An 18,659-nucleotide genomic window follows, 5' to 3' on the forward strand; every position below is an offset into this window, starting at 1 on the left:
GCTGCCGCTGTGCGACTAGGCGAAATGTACACCAGCAGCAAGCCCAACTGTGCCCCAGAACCAAATCTCACAAAGAGAGATTCACACCCGACTATCTGAGAAACGGTGGTCTCCCGCGGACATAAGGTCTCCCTAATAGTGACCGCCACTCCCCCACCCCTACCATGAGCTCGTGGCCGGTGTAGCACCCGGAAGCCTGGTGGGCAGAGGTCAACCAAAGGGACCCCACCCTCTGGGCCCAACCAAGTCTCCGTGATGGAAGCCAGGTCCGCATGCTCACCCTCAACTAAGTCCCTGACGAGGGGAGCTTTGTTAACCACGGACCTGGCATTCAGGTACACCAGCTGGAGCTCAGGAGGCTGCACATCCTTGCTCCCGGGACCTCGGGGAAGAAGCAGAGGGTCGGAGCGCCTCACCGCTTGCAAATAGCGGAGACGGCCCTCCCGGTAGCGATACGGCCCCCTGTCTATCCGCCTGCTGCCATTCCCCGTCGTGGGAATTGGTAATCCCACGACCCGCTCATGAGCCCCGGAGACAATCCTTCCAGTCCCCACCATCCAGTCAGAGCTGAAGAAGCGTCTTCAAAATGTCTTCAAAGAAAAACAAGAGAGTCCAGCTGCCTCCTGAAAAAGTGCCTTTGGGAAAACCAACAGAGAGACTTATGTTAGAGAAATCTGCACATGGGGAGGGAGGGAAAATCCGGGAGATCATCTATTCCAACCCCTTTTCTGAAGCAGAAATCCATAAAAACAGGGCAAATATCCATCAAACAGTCAGGCATCTTGGCACTGCAGAGACAAAATGTTTCTGTGAGTTTGGAGAGGAAGGGAACAGAGAAGTCTCTTGAGATGACATTTCTCTTCAACAGGGGTGGAATTGAATGGCACAGAATCCATTGAGGTCACGTCCATATTGAGCAAAGTTATCTTTGAAAACCCAGACCGTTACTATAAACCCGGCATTCCCTATGTTGTGAAGGTAAGATGGGAGTTATGGTTTCTCTGCAAAGCTGGATTTAGGCCATATCAGCCCAGCTGGCCCCTTCAGTTTGCTGCAATGCCATTTTTACACCCCAACAGCTGCTGGCCAGCTGTTCTGAGCTCAAATGATCAAAAGCAGGTGTTAGCTACTGGGTTCATTGCTTTAATAATGAGACGAGGTGAGTGAGTTCAGCAAACATAAATGTTTATTTGCTTGCAGGAACTGAACTGAGAAACAGAGCTGCAAATGCAGCAATTTATATCCTGGCCTCTAGGTGGAGGCCAATAGGTTTAAAGCAACCTATTGCTGCCCTAGAGGCAGCCAATGGTGGCGCTGGAGATGGGTTGTCTGAGGAGCTGGGAGCTGTTAGCCAGCTTCCCTGCTTGAGCAACCTTCCAGCAATTAATCTACGTGATATTCCTTTAGCAAGACAAAGCCCAATACATTACAGCAGGGTAAAAGCATTTAGGGATACAGAATAACAGGCTTCGAAGGGACCTTGGAGGTCTTCCAGTTCAGGGGTCCCCAACCCCCAGTCCGTGGACAGGCATTAATGTTGTGTATGTAAATAGTTGCAAACAAGGGAATTTGCAGACTGCACCGTAGCTAGGTTTGAGCGGGAGATTCAGGTGCAATCATTGGCTGCAAATAGCAAGAAGCGGGAGAATAAACACCTCTGATTGGTTACAGTTCAAACAGTTCCACTATAAAAGGTTGCAACACTTGACAGTTGACAGTTGACAATTGTGTATTCAATAAACTTGTTCATTGCTAAAACCACTCTGAGTCCTCGTCTATCAGAACCAAACAATTGGCGACGAAGGTGGGATAGACAGAAGACCAGAGAATCGGCGAATTGTTGCGCAAAGGCGGCAAATTCGAAAACGAGTCACAGTCAACCGGCGGCCGCGGTGAAATAGAAAATTCTCCGAATGGCACAAATAGGGTCCTTGAAGGAATTCGACCCAAACTTCCCCGAGGATTGGGAAGAATACATCGGTCAAGTGGAAGGGTTCCTGCTAGTGAACGGAATCACAGATGACCGGAAAAAGGCGGCAGCATTATTGACGATTTGTGGCACACCGGTTTACAGAATCGCTGTCGGACTGTGTCAACCGCAACCAGTCTCTAGCGTGCCTTATGCCGACCTTTTAGCCAAACTAAAGGTCCACTTTACACCTAGGAGATCCGAGCTCTTTTGGCGCCGCATCTTTGAGAAAAGGAACCAGAGACCGGGTGAATCCATTCAAAAATTTGTCGCTGCCGTCAGGGAAGCCGCAGTACGTTGTAAATACGATAACTTAGAAATAAGAATTCGGGACCGAGTCGTACTGGGCTTGCGTGATGAGCAGCTACAAAACAGAATAATCGCCAAACCCACCGGCGATCTACAGGAGGTGATAGACGAACTCTTAACGTACGAGTCTACCGGGTATCGCGACCCCCCCCGCAGTAGCATGGCAGCGGCATCCGAGATCAACCAAGAGGGCTATGTGGACTGCGGGGAGGTGGACCAGCAGTGGGAAGACGACATTGCTGAAGTCTCAAGGCGATTCGGGAAATTGGCGCCAAGACCGCCCAGAAGTGAGGGGCCTGATCCTAACCGCTGACAACAACCCGCAACTCCGCAAAGACAAGCGACCGGGGCACAACGACCATGGAGGGACACCGCAACCAGACCGAGAGACAACGACAGCCAAAACCGGTGCGGCAGCTGCGGAGGCAACCATCCCCGTGCATCTTGCCGATTCCGAAATGCAAAGTGCAGGGCGTGTGGGAAGACTGGCCACATCCAGGCCATCTGTAGGAGCCGCGCTCGTGACAACCGCCTGCACGAAGTCGATGTGTGGCCTGAAGGTAAGGTAACCCCTTACTTTAGTGGCAAAGAGACCCCTAGACCCCGGGTTAAAATTCCAAATCTAGGGGAGGTGGCGCGTGTCAATCGCAGGAGGAAAGGGAAAAACAGCAATTTTCCAGAAGGAAAATTAAAAATCGTAGTCCATCTGCAAGGGGTTCCTTGCAGAATGGAAATAGATTCAGGGGCTTCAGTGTCAATAATCTCCAGTGAAACCCTTGAGAGGATTGAACAATTAAGTGGAAGGAAAATCCCACTTAGTTCAACAAAAATTCAGTTAACAGACTTTCAAAAAAGCCCAATAAAAATAAAGGGGAAGGTTAGCCTTAGAGTAAAATTTAAGGGATTTAAGGGGGTCTTAGATTTAATAGTTACTGAAGGGCATAGGACTAGTCTAATTGGCCTTAACTGGTTCCCGGCCCTGGGCATTTGGGTCGGGGGAATAAATTCAGTAATTAAAAATAAGACCCTCGAATCAGTCTGCAATGAATTTGCAGACGTATTCGATGGGTCTCTCGGTAAATACAAAGGGCCCCCGATTAAATTTAACCTAGACCCCTCAGTGAAACCTATCAGGCTTAAGGCCCGAAGGGTGCCTTTCGCCCTGAAGGAAAAAATCGAGGCCGAGCTCGATAGGCTAGTAGGCCAAGGAGTATTAGAACCTGTTGAGGGTGGTATGTGGGAAACGCCGATTGTCACACCCCTCAAACCCAATGGGGATGTGAGAATCTGCGCTGACTACAAAGCCACCCTGAACATTGGAATGAAAAAGCATGCTTACCCGGTCCCGACGGTGAAGCAGGTCCTCGCGACGATCCAGGACGGCGCCATGTTTGCCAAGTTAGACTTGGCGCATGCGTACTTACAATTGACTGTTTCTGAAGAGGCTGCAGAAGCACAGACGATTGTTACCCACAAGGGGGCGTTCCGGGTCCACAGACTGCAATTTGGTATTGCAGCTGCTCCAGGCATCTTCCAAGAAGTGATGGAGAGGACCTTAAAGGGCATACCTGGTGTATGCCCTTACTTTGATGATGTCCTGATAGCTGGAAAAGATGAGGAAATGTTAGTAGAGCGGCTGGAACAGGTACTGGGCAGATTTAGGAGGGCTGGATTGAAATTAAAAAAGGAAAAATGTTCCATTGGGGTTAAGTCCACTGACTTTTTGGGATTCAGGATAGACAAGAATGGAATCCATCCTACCCCTGACAAAATTAAGGCAATTAAATGGGCTCCTGAGCCAAGGAACAAGGCTGAACTACAAGCCTTCCTTGGCTTGGTAAATTTTTACCATACGTTTGTACCTCACAAGGCTGCCATTGCAGAACCCCTTCACAGACTCTTAGATAAGAAGGCTCCTTGGCAGTGGCAGAATAAACATAGAGTTAGTTTTCAAACGTTAAAAGACATTCTTTCCAGCCAATCAACTGTAACCCACTTTATAGAAAATAAACCTATTTACCTAGCGTGTGATGCTTCACCTTATGGTGTGGGGGCTGTGATCAGCCATTTAGACAACCAAGGGATACAAAGACCAATCGCATATTACTCCCGGACACTAACCAAAGCCGAGAGGAATTATGCGCAGATTGACAGGGAAGCGTTGGCAATTGTGGCTGGAGTAAAGAAGTTCCATGACTACCTTTACGGTAGGAACTTTACCATACTGACTGACCACAAACCCCTGTTGGGACTGTTTACCATGGATAAACAGACTCCCCAAATCATGTCACCCCGAATGCTGAGGTGGTCCATTTTCCTCTCAGCATATTCATTTTCTCTCCAATACAGACCGGGCAAGGACATGGGACATGCTGACGCCCTGAGCAGGCTGCCCTTGGACATCACTGAGGATGACCCTGCCCCTGTGGGACAAATAATGTCCCTACAGGACATCCCTGACTGGCCTCTAACAGCTAAAGATATAGCTGTGGCAACAAACACTGACCCAATTTTAAAAAGAATAATGGCCTGGGTTCTAAGTGGGTGGCCAAATGCCAATCCGGATGCCAAGTACATTCCATATTTCAGAAGAAAAGATGAACTGTCAGTTCATTTGGGTTGTTTACTGTGGGGAAACCGTGTAGTTATTCCTGAAATCCACAGGTCAGCCATTCTATTAGAATTACATGAAGGTCACCCAGGAATAGTACGCATGAAGGTGTTGGCTAGGAGCCACTTGTGGTGGCCAGGTCTGGACAACAACATTGAGGAATGCGTTGCCAATTGCCATCTGTGCCAACGCTCTAGGCCAGAACAACAACACATTCGTACGCATAAATGGGAGTTAGCTAGAAATCCTTGGTCCAGGATTCATATTGATTTCGCTGGACCGTTCCAGGGGTTAACATTTCTGGTGGTTGTTGACAGCTTCTCTAGATGGCTAGAGGTAGTACCAGTCAGTTCTACGACTTCTGGTAAAACAATACAGGTATTAAGGGGCCTCTTTGCCACTCACGGGTTACCAGACATAATCGTGTCAGATAACGGGCCACAATTCACCTCTGTTGAATTCCAGGATTTCCTCAAGGCCAACTCGATTAAGCACAAGACATCAGCACCCTTCCACCCATCCACTAACGGCTTGGCTGAACGTAATGTGAGGACCACGAAAGACTCTTTAAAAAGGATCATCCGAGGTGACTGGCATCAAAGACTGGCCGAATTCTTGCTGACCCAACACACGACCCCATGTACTGCCACGGGCAAAAGTCCAGCTGAAATGAGGTGGGGAAGAAGACTAATCACCAAATTGGACAGATTACACCCTGACAGACTTCCACCTAGTGCTGAACTGGACATTCCTAATAGAACATTTAAAGTGGGGGATTTAATCTGGGCTAGAAACTATGCAACAGGGGACAAATGGATTCCAGGGGTGGTTACTGAAATTTTAGGTCCCCTGTCATATACTATTGAGGGGGAAGGGAATAGGATCAGCAAGAGACACATAGACCAGTTGAGGAAGAGAAATAGTGGGTGCGCACCAGAAGAAGGGGATCTAGGCATATTTGTGGGGAACAGTACATCCGGGTTCAGAGATAACGACCTGCCAGATAGTGGGGTTGCAGAATTGCATAACAACTCAGTCCCTGGTAACCATCAACAGCAATCTAGTCAGTATGATTGGGAAATACCCCTGCGGAGTAGGCCAGGAACAGATGATCTTCAAACACAAACAAATCCACAAAACAGCAATAGGGTAGCATCTGAGCCAGTTAACCAAGAACACAGGTCCAACGGAGACAATCAACCGAGCAGACAATCTGGTAAGGGTGTCCCTAGCAGCCAGGGCAATAGATACCCTTCTAGAATCCATAGGCCACCTAAATACTTGAAGGATTTTGTTCATAAATAACAACAACTGGGGGGTAAGGGGTGTTGTGTATGTAAATAGTTGCAAACAAGGGAATTTGCAGACTGCACCGTAGCTAGGTTTGAGCGGGAGATTCAGGTGCAATCATTGGCTGCAAATAGCAAGAAGCGGGAGAATAAACACCTCTGATTGGTTACAGTTCAAACAGTTCCACTATAAAAGATTGCAACACTTGACAGTTGACAGTTGACAATTGTGTATTCAATAAACTTGTTCATTGCTAAAACCACTCTGAGTCCTCGTCTATCAGAACCAAACAATTAAGCCCTGGCATGCCAGAAACCAGGCTGTGGAAACAAGCAATGCCCCATCCGCGGGATGCAGGCAGCATGTGAAACCACGCTCCCTCTGGTCCATGGAAAACCTTTCTCCTTGGAACCGGTCCCTGATGCCCCAAAGGATGGGGGCTTCTGTTCTACTTCAATCCCCTGCTCAAGCAGGAGGACTTATACCATTTGAGACAAAGGAGGGAGGGAGGGAGGGAGTGTTAGACAAAAAAAATCAGGTCCCGTTCCAAGCCAGGAGTAAGTTGCTGGAAATAAAATGGAGGCTGCTTAGGAAAGAAGATTCTTGTTTATTGAGGAGCAGAATCAGCAACAGCATGCAGTTCTGGGACAGCTGACGAAATGGAGTTGAGAAATGGTGGGTGTTTATACCTTCTTTGGGCTTTGCATTTGCGGAGCCTGTTCTTGTGCAATGTACCTTGACCTGAGCTTGAGTGTGCCCTTTTGCTATTCTCATTATTGTTACCTGACTCCTATTGTGGCTGGGAGGTCCTGTCCTATCCTTGGAGCTGGGTGGGAGAATGTAAATTCTTAATCCCATCAGCTGTGGGGGCTGAAGGCATTTTGCTTATGAATAGATTGGCTCCCAGTCTTTCTGAAAGGATCACCAAATCTGCATTTCTAAAGGGCAGCCTCTTCAGTTTCTGCTTGAGGCAGAAAGACTGGGGCTGGTTTCTGTCTGTGTTAGGATTTTTCTCCATTTCTCCTTCAGGCGAAATATTCTATCCAGCCTCTTTTAATATTCCCCAAACTATTTCATTCTCTGGTGGGGGAGGGGGTTGCTGACTCCCTACAGGAGGAAGGAAGGAGGGAGGGAGGAAATAGGTAGCTAGATGGGAGGGAAGGAAGATAGAAGCAAGCAGACTGGAGTTTACAATAGGAAACTTCCAACCTGTGTTCATTAGCATGATTATGAAGTAGGGGTATCCATGGAAATGATGGTGGTAGGCCCGAAAATGTCAAGACGGCAGCCCGAATCATGCCGCAATGCCCTTAAAAAGGGGCCGGGTTTTGCATAGTGGCAGCCACTAGATTGACTTTTATGAGAACCCAGATTATTGGGGGCAACATACTTGCAACATACTTGTTAAGTAGTGGGCTCTTTGGTGCAGGAAGGAAGACACGAGGCTGAGTACAGGATAACTCATACTTTATTCTTGCTAGAACTGTACTGAAACTTAGGCTGCAACCAGCCGCAATATATAGTCTAGCCCCTAGGCAGCAGCCAATAGGTTTGAACCCACTCTTGCCGCCTGGGGCTAGCCAATTGCAGTACAGGAGACAGTTAGTCTGGGTTGCTGGAGAGCCGTTAGGTGCTCCAGAAACCCACGTGGTGTAACACCACAAGCCCAGTACATAACAACACTGACAGTGTAAAACTATGCAGAGAGTGCTGTAAAGGTGTATAAGCCTAAGTGCAATTGCTATTGCTGTCATCCCCCATGGATGCTCTGCTTTGAAGCTCCCAAAGCCCTTTTTTCCCTAACGAAAAGCTATCTTTCAGTGGCTCCTTGCTTGGGTTTAGAAATACTTCCCTTTCTTTCTCAGCCGCAGCACAAAAATCTATTCCTGGGCTGTAGTCCCTCCCTCTACTCTCCCCTTTTTTTTACAGAGTTTTAGTTATGAGAAAAATTAGTATGGGTTGACAGGAAAGCTTTGCGTTCCCAAAGAGAAGACAGAAGAGAAATTGCATTCGTAAACACTGAAATGTCCGGCAGCAATCGACTGGATAAATGTTGTGGTTTTTCATGTGCAGGTGAAGCTGGTAGACAGTACCGAGTTGCCTATCGGCAATGAAACCGTGCAGCTTTTGATAATGTCAAGAAATCAGCAGATGACTCAAGTGACGGATGCCGAGGGGCGAGCCCAATTTTCCATAGACACCACCAATTACGGACACAACATTTTGTCTCTTAAGGTTAGTCTCCTCGATTTGCGACGGCAGTATTTTATGACATCATACAAATTCTCTAAAAATGAGAAGAAATAGCTTCTCAGCAGTGGCACGTACTTAGGGCTCCCTCTCCCTTCTCTCTTTTTCTCTCTTTTCTCATTGTTGCTTTCTCCTTTTAAGGTGATTTTTCACCTTATTCATCTGCACAGGCCCTGCCATTTCCACAGCAGGCCAGGTCCTCTGTGGCTTTATTCCCAGATGTGTTTTCAACTTCCCAGTCTAACCCCTCAGACTTGAAGATTTCTTTGTGGTCTCCTGTCCGTGCATGGAACAGAACTGACACTGCTCAGTTCTATAGTAGATCATAGATAAAAGAGCTGCAAGTGATCTTCCCTTCCACAAAAAACTAGAGTCCTTCACTGCTTAAGTAGGTGGTGTGTGCTGAAGGCAGTCTGTTGGGGGGAACATTGCAAGCAAAAATAAAGGGAGCTGGGAAAATGCGGGCAGGAAGAGTGACGATGGGTAAAAGGAGATGGATGTACAGGAAAACCTGGCTGTAGAATCTGTACAAAGGAGAAGAAGAGGCAAGAATTATGGCCCTTATACAGATAGTCCTCGACTTATCAACATTTGTTTAGTGGCCATTCAAAGTTACAATGTCACTGAAAAAAGGGACTTATGATCATTTTTCATCCGTGCGACCGTTGGTCAGGTGATCCAAATTCAGCCGCTTGGCAACTGGCTCAGATTTATGACGGTTATTGCAGTATCCTGGGGTCATGTAATCACCGCTTGTGAACTCCTGACGAGCAAAGTCCTTGAGGAAGCCAGGTTCATTTAACAACTAACTGTTGCTAACTGAACAACTGCAGTGATTCACTTAACAACTGTGGCAAGAAACTATCTCACTTAGCAATGGAAATCTTGGGCTCACTTGTGGTCATAAGCCAAGGATTATCCATATAGTCCATGGATGATGGTTTTCCATTATGCCTGGGCTGGGTGCTTTCTAAGCCAACCACCCCACCACCCCCTTTCCCAAAGAGCATTTTGCTTTGTGCCAGGACTCTTGCACAGTTGATTCTTCATAGCCTGTTTTCATCTCACTTGCCAGGTGTCAGGAATATTCCTGTCAACATCCAGCTTGAGAATCCAAATAAAACTCCAGGTTCACCCCATTTCTGAAAATCTTAGTTTATTGCATACACTGCATGGTTTTGTCGAAGCAAAACTAACTCTGAGGTTCCAACACCAATTCATAGACTGAAATGATAATTTTCCCAGCCAGACCCTCAACGTCTTACGTAATCCATATCAACAAGTTTGCTTTGTTATGGGAACCATCTGCTTCAAATGCACACCTGTTCTGGTGTCCTTGACAAGGCTTCAGACTCTCATAGTCTTCAGCTAAATTGAAGAAGTATCATTTCTTCTTCTTACCCACTTTAAAGTAACACCTCCCCCCCTTAATCTAAAGGCAAGTTGAAACCCAGAGGTACGTAGCTGCCAAAGTTTCATCCTTGACAATTCCATTCCACTGGGATAGGGGGAGTGTTCCTCTCTGACCAACCTGGCCCATTGGCTGTAGGGAGGAGAATTACAGTTTGATGGATCATCAAATGGGATGTCTGCAGAGGGGTGAACAAAATCAAGAGGGAAGCCACTACTATGCAAAGACACATCTGTTTTTATATGCATCGAAATTGAGAAAGTCAGCCTGCTGGCTGCAAACAAGTCAATGAACCCACTCCTTTTGGGGTTTTTTTTGTGTGTGACAGGGTAAAACAAATGGAATGTGGCTTCTAGCACACAGTCACAGCCCCCCTCTTGACTTTTGATTGCCTCTGTCTTGTTATCTCTCTATATCTCTCATATCATATATGTCTATCATCTCTCTCTCTCTCTCTCTCTCTCATTTATCTATATCTATTGAATATCTATATCTATCTCTATCATCTATCCATCTGTTACATTTTTTAATTGCTCTGGGGCCTGCCAATGAAATATTCTCAGCCAGCCTCTCACCTAATTTCTCTAAATCTGTGCTTTTCCTCACAGGCTACATATCAAGTCAATTCTTGGTGTGCTACTACCTACTGGGTTATACCCCGTCACATTGAGGCATTTTACACAGCGAACGCAGTTTATTCTCGAAGCCAAAGTTACCTACATATCGAGCCTGCGTCAGAGACTCTAAGCTGCGGCCACCGTGAGCCAGTTCGGGTGTGCTACATCCTTAATCTGGGTGGTGTGACAGAGAGCGAGATTGTCTTCAATTACATGGTGAGTCTTCAGGCTGCATTCACAAGGCATGTTTGCTTCGTTTTGTTAAACAGCCATCAATAAATCAATGAGAATATACTCAGAAGGGACCTTGGAGGTCTTCTAGTCCAACCTCATGCTAAAGCAGGAGACCCTATACCCAGGGTAGGCAACCTTGGCTCTTTTATGACTATTATTTATGACTATTATTATTATGACTATTATTATTATTAATAATAATAAAGAAAAATAAAATAATAATAGTAATAATAGTAATAATAGAGTTGGAAGGACCCTGGAGGTCTTCTAGTCCAACTCTCTGCTCAGGCAGGAAACTGTAGACCATTTCAGACAAATGGTTGTCCAGTCTCTTCTTAAAAACTTCCAGTGTTGGAGCATTCACATTAATTGTTCTAATTTAGTTCCAGGTTGCTTCTCTCCTTGATCAGTTTCCATCCATTGCTTCTTGTCCTGCCTTCAGGCACTTTGGAGAAGAGGTTGACTCCCTCTTCTTTGTGGCAACCCCTGAGATATTGGAAGACTGCTATCGTGTTACCTCTAGTCCTTCTCTTCACTAAACTAGACATACCCAATTCCAGCAACCGTTCTTCATATTTTTTAGCCTCCAGTCCTTTGATCATCTTTGTTGCTCTTCTCTGCACTCTTTCTAGAGTCTCAACATTTTTTTTACATCGTGGTGACCAAAAATGGATGGATATCTAGCAGGCTTTTCTTCTTTCCATGCAGATCAAGGCTAAGGGGAACATCATACGAACAGGGACACACAGGCAACCAGTGGAACAGGGAAAAGGTAAATACTCTCCCTCCCACTTGTACTCTCACCCCCCCCCCCACACATGCTTGGCAAAAAGCTTCCAAGAGGTTCCTGGGGTGTGTCCATCTGTGGGAATCCAGTTCTCTCTTGCTGAATGCCGAGTGTCCCTTGCTCGTCTGAAAAACCTCTCCTCCTTTTTCCACTCACAGCTGGGTTCCTTATATCCCATTTCATACTGGCAGGGCAGGGAAGGTGGTCACATACAGCCAGCCCTGCCATTGGGCAGAAGAAAGGGATATAGTCTCAAGCAATGGGAATAGGCCATTTCTCCCAAATCTCTGCAGCCGCTTCCTTCATCCTGAGTTTTTGCTGGGCATCACCATGATGTCCCTACTAGACAGTAGAAGGCTTCCCAGATGCCTGCGATCCATTTCCTCTGGGACAGGCCCTTCTTGGGAACCCAGAGAGAAGATTGGGGACTCAGTTTCTTGTAGTAGCAGCCTGGCATGCTGGATGTGACTTGGTTTTCAAGCATAACAAAAAAACTTGCAAGACAGAAGAATGAAGGACAGAGAATGGGATGGAGTTCCCAATCACCTGGTACACAGAAGGCCTCAGATTCAAGAAGAGTCTGACCTAATTAGGGTCAGGAACCCTGGAGAGCCATGGGAAGGCACTATTAACAGCACTGAATAAGGCAGCACCCTGGGTTTCTAGGATGGCAAAAGAATGAAGGACTCTGTGGCATATGCCACAGGGCCTGCTTTGTCCGTTGCCCTCCTGTGCAGTGGGAGATGTTACTGGAGGGAGATACACCTGTCATTATCTATCTATCTATCTATCTATCTATCTATCTATCTATCTATCTATCTATCTATCTATCTATCTATCTATCTATCTATCTATCTATCTATCTATCTATCTATCTATCTATCTATCTATCTATCTGCTTGTCTGTCTATCTATCTATCTATCTATCTATCTATCTATCTATCTATCTATCTATCTATCTATCTATCTATCTATCTATCTATCTATCTATCTATCTATCTATCTCCATCTATCTCTATCTATCTATCTATCTATCTATCTATCTATCTATCTATCTATCTATCTATCTATCTATCTATCTATCTATCTATCTATCTATCTATCTGTCTTGTCTGTCTGTCTGTCCGTCTATCTATCTATCTGTCTGTCTGTCTATATTCATCCATCCATCCATCTATCCAACTCTCTCTGTCTCTGTCTATATTTATCCATTTGTCCATCCATCTCTCTCCCTCTTTTTCTTTCTTTCTCATTGTCCCTCCCTCCCCCCTGTCATCTGTCTGTCCATCTGTTTAATGAAATTTATATGCCTCTTTCAAACTCTTTTTCTCCTGCCACTGGGGAATTCCATCCTTTAGAACCCAAAGGGGACTTCCTTTTGAATATCTCGGTGGATGTTGACATGGCTCCTGTGACCCGCTTGCTCATCTACACCATTTTGCCCAGTGGAGAACTCATTGCTGACTCAAGAGATTTCACCGTAGAAAAGTGCTTCTCCAACAAGGTAACGTTGTGCATCTTGTGTTGTGCTGTTAAAGAAAGGCAGAATCTGAATGTTCCAGAACAGGTCTCTTTTAAGCTGGTGCTACACATCTCTACTGGCGCTAATATCTACAAAGCCTTCTTTGCTCCTGATCCTTTGAGAAATAGCTCTTGAGTTACACTTTTGTTATCTGCTTGTCCAGGCTGATGTAATTCAGCTATGTCCTGGCCAGACATTAGCTAAAATAAAGCCTATTTTTTTTGGTCAGCCAATAGTTTGATTGAGCCTGTCAAACTATGGCTTGAGATTAGTCACAGGGGGCAACTCAAGGTTACAATATGCATGACGGCAAGGATGACTTCATTCCACTTATTTCTCTTTTCATTCATTCCACGCAGAGAGGAAATGGTTTTTTCAAAGACCTGGTTTATGTTCACAGGTCAGATTATGGTTCTCTGATCAACAAGGCCTTCCGGGCCAGAAAACCCAACTCCATCTTTCAGCCTTCCCCGGTTCCCTCTGTGCCATCCACGCTGTTGACCAGAGTGTCTTTCTCTTGAAACCCGAAACCGAGCTGTCCCCTGAGAAGGTGAGTCCCAACTGCATTTCAACTGGGGCCCAGATATGTCCTGGCTCCTGCTGGTTTCATCCCAAGATTTACTTGTTCATAGAGATGTATTTCAAATGTGATCACTTGCAGCCACTTATTTACAATTGACACCTGATGATAGTGGTCACAATCAAATTTAAGGTGCCGGGGAGGAAGACTGTAGGCAAGGAGATGTAAAGAACATTGTCCATAAATTAATTTTAGGGGGAGAAAATGCCCGTAAAATAGAAGGACAAAGCATGTAGACCAAGGGTAGCCCAATATCACAGTCCAGAGATTTTGCCATAATGTAAGGTCATGTGTTAGAGTAGTGAAAGTGATGGATTAGGAGTGGAACTCCTGAGGAATTTTGGGTCAATCCTTTCCTCAGAGTCCTAGAACCAGTGTGGAGTGAGGATGAAGGTTCGTCCTCTGAGCTTGTGGGTTGGTTTCCGAATGTTTTGTTACTGGGCTAGGTAACATCTTTGGTGGAGTTTGACCTACAACCAGCCTACAAACTCTTCAGAATCCAAATCGACCACATAACCAATCAGAGACAGCATCAACCCTCAACTGACCCACTCAAGCTCCCTCTTCCACCCACCAGCAGTTCATCTTCCAATGTTCTTGGCCTGATGTAACCTCCCCATCACAAAACCTATCACAACCCTCTCACTGATGACTCATAACTGACCCATCACAACACCCTCACTCGACACATCCACACCTGAAGCTCTTATAAACAAGACACTGGCACTGACATCTCCTAAACTCCACTGAAGATGTTACTAGCCTGGTAATGAAATGTTTGGAAACCAACCCACAAGCTCGGGGGACGAACTTCCACCATCAACCTACACCTGAGCTACAGATATTAGCCACTATTGCAAACCAGTGTGGAGTACTGGGGAAGAGGACAGACTAAGAACTCAGCTCAACTTCTTCATCAAACATAGATCACTCCTGTACTGTATTCTCAATCCAGCCTGTTTCAGAGGTGTCTCAATGTAGAATTATCTGAAGCATCTTGGCCAGAAGACCAGGGTGCCATCTGTTTTGAGTAAAAGAGAACTCATCGTTTCATGTGGTGGCCTGTAATGGAACATGAGAATGACCCTGGAGGACAGGCAAAAGAGATGCTGCCTGGGGAATGATCAGATAAAAGGGGGAGAAGCCCAAAACTAGGTAATGGGCACAGAAAGAAACTTAGAAGGGATCTGCCCTAATTTTCCCTAAAGGGGAAAACAACTCAAGAAGCTTGGGAAATTTTGAAAAGTGAGATAATAAAGGCCCAGTCTAGCACAATACCAACAAAGAAGAAAAATAACAGCTTTCAAAAGAAACCAGCATGGCTGCATAAAGAACTCTCTGATAAACTGAGAGATAAAAAGGACAAGTATAAGAAGTGGAAAGAGGGGCACATAACTAAGGCAGAATATCAGCAAACAGCCCGTGCCTGCAAAGATGAAGTGAGGGAAGCTAAGGCTCAAAATGAACTAAGGCTTGCGACCAAAGTCAAAAATAACAAAAAAAGCTTCTTTCAACATATAAGAAACAAGAAAAAAGTTAAGGAAATGATTGGTCCATTAGTGGGGAAAAGTGGCAAGAAGGTGACAAGCAACAGGGATAAAGCACAACTATTTAACTCATTTTTTGCATCTGTCTTTACACAAAGGGAAAAAACAGTCCAACCTACCCAAACCAGTGCCATAAAAAACAGAATAGAAACGCAAGTTAAGATAGGCAAAAAAATGGTAAGTGAGCACCTGTCCAGCCTAGACGAGTTCAAATCACCAGGACCAGATGGATTACACCCCAAGGTTCTCAAGGAAGTGGCAGACGTGATCTCAGAACCACTGAACTATATTTTTCAAAGATCCTGGAACACTGGGGAACTACCAGAGGACTGGAAGAGAGCTGATGTAGTTCCCATATTCAAAAAAGGGAAAAAAATAGATCCAGGAAACTACAGACCTATCAGCCTGACCTCAATACCTGGGAAGATTCTGGAAAAGATAATCAAACAACAATCAGCGAACACCTTGATGCGAACAAAGTCATCACTAAAAGCCAACATGGGTTTGTCAAAAACAGATCATGCCAGACAAACCTTATTACATTCTTTGACCAAGTGACAAAACCAGTGGACCAGAGGAATGCTGTAGATATAATTTACTTGGATTTCAGTAAGGCATTTGATAAAGTAGATCACAACCTACTACTTGATAAGATTGAAAAATGTGGGTTAGATAGCATCACCACCAGATGGATTCGTAGCTGGCTGACAGGCCATACTCAGCGTGTGGTCCTCAATGGAACTGCATCTACATGAAAGGAAGTGTGTAGTGGGGTGCCCCAGGGCTCTGTTCTGGGCCCAGTGCTCTTCAACATCTTCATCAACGATTTGGATGAGGGGATAGATGGGGAACTCATCAAATTTGCAGATGACACCAAGCTGGCAGGAATAGCCAATACTCCAGAAGATAGGCTTAAAATACAGGAGGATCTGGACAGACTCGAACATTGGGCACTATCTAACAAAATGAAATTCAGTTGTGAAAAAAGTAAGGTTCTACATTTAGGCAGGAAAAATCAAATGCACAGGTATAGTATAGGTGGTACCTTGCTCGATAGTAGTAACTGTGTGAGAGATCTCGGAGTCCTAGTGGACAATCACTTAAATATGAGCCAGCAGTGTGCTGCAGCTGCCAAAAAAGCCAACAGAGTGCTAGGCTGCATTAACAGAGGGATAGAATCAAGATCACATGAAGTACTAATACCACTTTACAATGCCTTGGTAAGGCCACACCTGGAATACTGCATCCAGTTTTGGTCACCACGATGTAAAAAAGATGTCGAGACTCTAGAAAGAGTACAGAGAAGAGCAACAAAGATGATTGGGGGACTGGAGGCTAAAACATATAGGGAACGGTTGCTGGAATTGGGTATGTGTAGTTTAATGAAGAGAAGGGTGTGGGGTGACATGATAGCTTTGTTCCAATATCTCTGGGGCTGCCACAAAGAAGAGGGAGTCAAGCTGTTCTCCAAAGCACCTGAAAGTAGGACAAGAAGCAATGGATGGAAACTAGTCAAGGAGAGAAGCAACCTAGAACTAAGGAGAAACTTCCTGACAGTTAGAACAACTAACCAGTGGAACAACCTGCCTCCAGAAGTGGTGAATGCTCCAACACTGGAAGTTTTTAAGAAGAGACTGGCTAGCCATTTGTCTGAAATGGTATAGGGTTTCCTGCCTGAGCAGGGGGTTGGACTAGATGACCTCCAAGGTCCCTTCCAACTACTTCTTCTTCTTCTTCTTCTTCTTCTTCTTCTTCTTCTTCTTCTTCTTCTTCTTCTTCTTCTTCTTCTTCTTCTTCTTCTTCTTCTTCTTCTTCTTCTTATTATTATTATTATTATTATTATTATTAATTTATCAACGGCTGAAAAGATGTGGCAGGAGAACTGTGCTTTCAGACTTGCAAGATTCTACTAATGTGACCTTACAATAAAGTAGGCTTAACTAACCTTATTGTGTTTATTGCTTGGTCTGCTGTACTTGAGAGGTTGATAACAATCTTGTAGGTTTGAAAGTACAAGTCATCTGCTGTCTCTTTTTGCCCTCTGATTGGTTAGGGTGGATCCTCTTTACATTTCTTTGTCAGTCCATTAGTCAGCTTCAGGTCCATCCCTCTTTTATTTGACTTCTGTCTCCCTTTCCTCCTCTCCCAAGGTCATTCTCCCATTCTATTGCACAGCCTGTTTCATTAGCTTGACAAGCAGGGAGTTCCTTTACCCCAAATCTCCATCCTTAGTTGCAACCTTTCTGGTTTCAGGTTTACAATTTCCTGCCCAAGGAAGATCGTGTCCTCCCCGATGACCTCGTTTTCGATGAAACCAACTTTCATCTCTGCCCTGAAGACCTACCCAGCTCTGAAAATGTTGGCTATGCCCCATCACATCTTTTTTTCAACCATGGGGATTCTTACAAAATATTCAGGGTAAGCATCAAAGCTATGGTTCTCCACACAGTAGATGCTCTCATTAGGCAAGGACAGGAGTAGGCAACCTTGGCTCTTTTACGACTCGTGGACTTCAACTCCCAGAATTCCTGAGCCAGTGCTGGCTCAGGAATTCTGGGAGTTGAACTCCATGAGTCGTAAAAGAGCCAAGGTTGGCTACCCCTGGGCAGGGAGACGTGACTAGTAGATTCTCTGCTGAGCTGAAGTAGACTCCTGATGTCTTCCTGGTCAGATGCATAGGGATATACTTTCCTTGCAGGATCCAATCTGGGTCAGTCCCCAGGACCAGAGGTTTCAGTTTTGTGCTGGAGCCCATCCTTAGGGAGCTAGCACACATCCTGGTAGAGAGACGTTCTCCAAAGATGAGCTCCCGCACGAATCCAAAAGCTCGGAAGACAAAACCTCGGGTCCCGGTGACTGACCCAGATTGGATCCTGTAACATTATCGTGGGACATGTATATTCGCCTTCATTTGTGATACACAGTACTTTCCTTATTTTTTTAATTGTTGGTCATTCCTAACCATCTTCCCTCTGATTTAATATAACCTTACAGGTGGTTCTCAACTTACATCTGCAATTGAGCCCAACATTCCTATTGCTAAGTGAGACATTTGTTGAGTGAGTTTTGCCCCTTGCCACAGTTGTTAGGTGAATCACGGCAACAGTTAAAGAGTTAAGAGCCATAATGGCATAGTGGTCAGAATGCAGTACTGCAGGCTAACTCACTTTTCACACCAGCAGTTCGATCCTGACCCGGCTCAACGTTGACTCAACCTTCCATCCTTCCGAGGTTGGTAAAAGGAGGACCCAGATTGTTGGGAGCAAATACGCTGAGTCTGTAAACTGCTTGGAGAGGGCTGTAGAGCACTGTGAAGTGGTCTATAAGTGCTATGGCTTTAATAATGTGGTTGTTAAGTGAATCTGTCTTCCCCATTGACTTTCCTTGTCAGAAGGTCGCAAAAAGTGATCACATAACTCCAAGACACTGCAACTGTCATAAATATGAGTCAGTTGCCAAACATCTGAATTTTGATCATGTGATCTTGGTGATGCTGCAATGGGTGTGTGAAAAACAATCCTAAATCACTTTT

At 45.3% G+C, this 18,659-nt stretch overlaps 1 protein-coding gene across 1 annotated transcript in view; it reads left to right on the top strand.

Annotated features, from left to right (window-relative positions):
• The window catches only part of LOC308661146 (pregnancy zone protein-like), a 116,037-nt gene that overhangs the window by 36,706 nt on the left and 60,672 nt on the right, over nucleotides 1-18,659 (top strand). Inside the window, exons 13-19 of the mRNA XM_081315939.1 lie at nucleotides 869-978; nucleotides 8,253-8,414; nucleotides 10,449-10,673; nucleotides 11,400-11,463; nucleotides 12,837-12,982; nucleotides 13,401-13,550; nucleotides 17,381-17,545. Of these exons, the coding sequence (XP_081172065.1) occupies nucleotides 869-978; nucleotides 8,253-8,414; nucleotides 10,449-10,673; nucleotides 11,400-11,463; nucleotides 12,837-12,982; nucleotides 13,401-13,550; nucleotides 17,381-17,545 (1,022 nt within the window). The remainder of the gene's footprint in view (nucleotides 1-868; nucleotides 979-8,252; nucleotides 8,415-10,448; nucleotides 10,674-11,399; nucleotides 11,464-12,836; nucleotides 12,983-13,400; nucleotides 13,551-17,380; nucleotides 17,546-18,659) is intronic.

The sequence above is a fragment of the Vipera berus genome, assembly GCF_964194415.1.
Source record: "Vipera berus genome assembly, chromosome: 2".
Classification (NCBI taxonomy): domain Eukaryota; kingdom Metazoa; phylum Chordata; class Lepidosauria; order Squamata; family Viperidae; genus Vipera; species Vipera berus.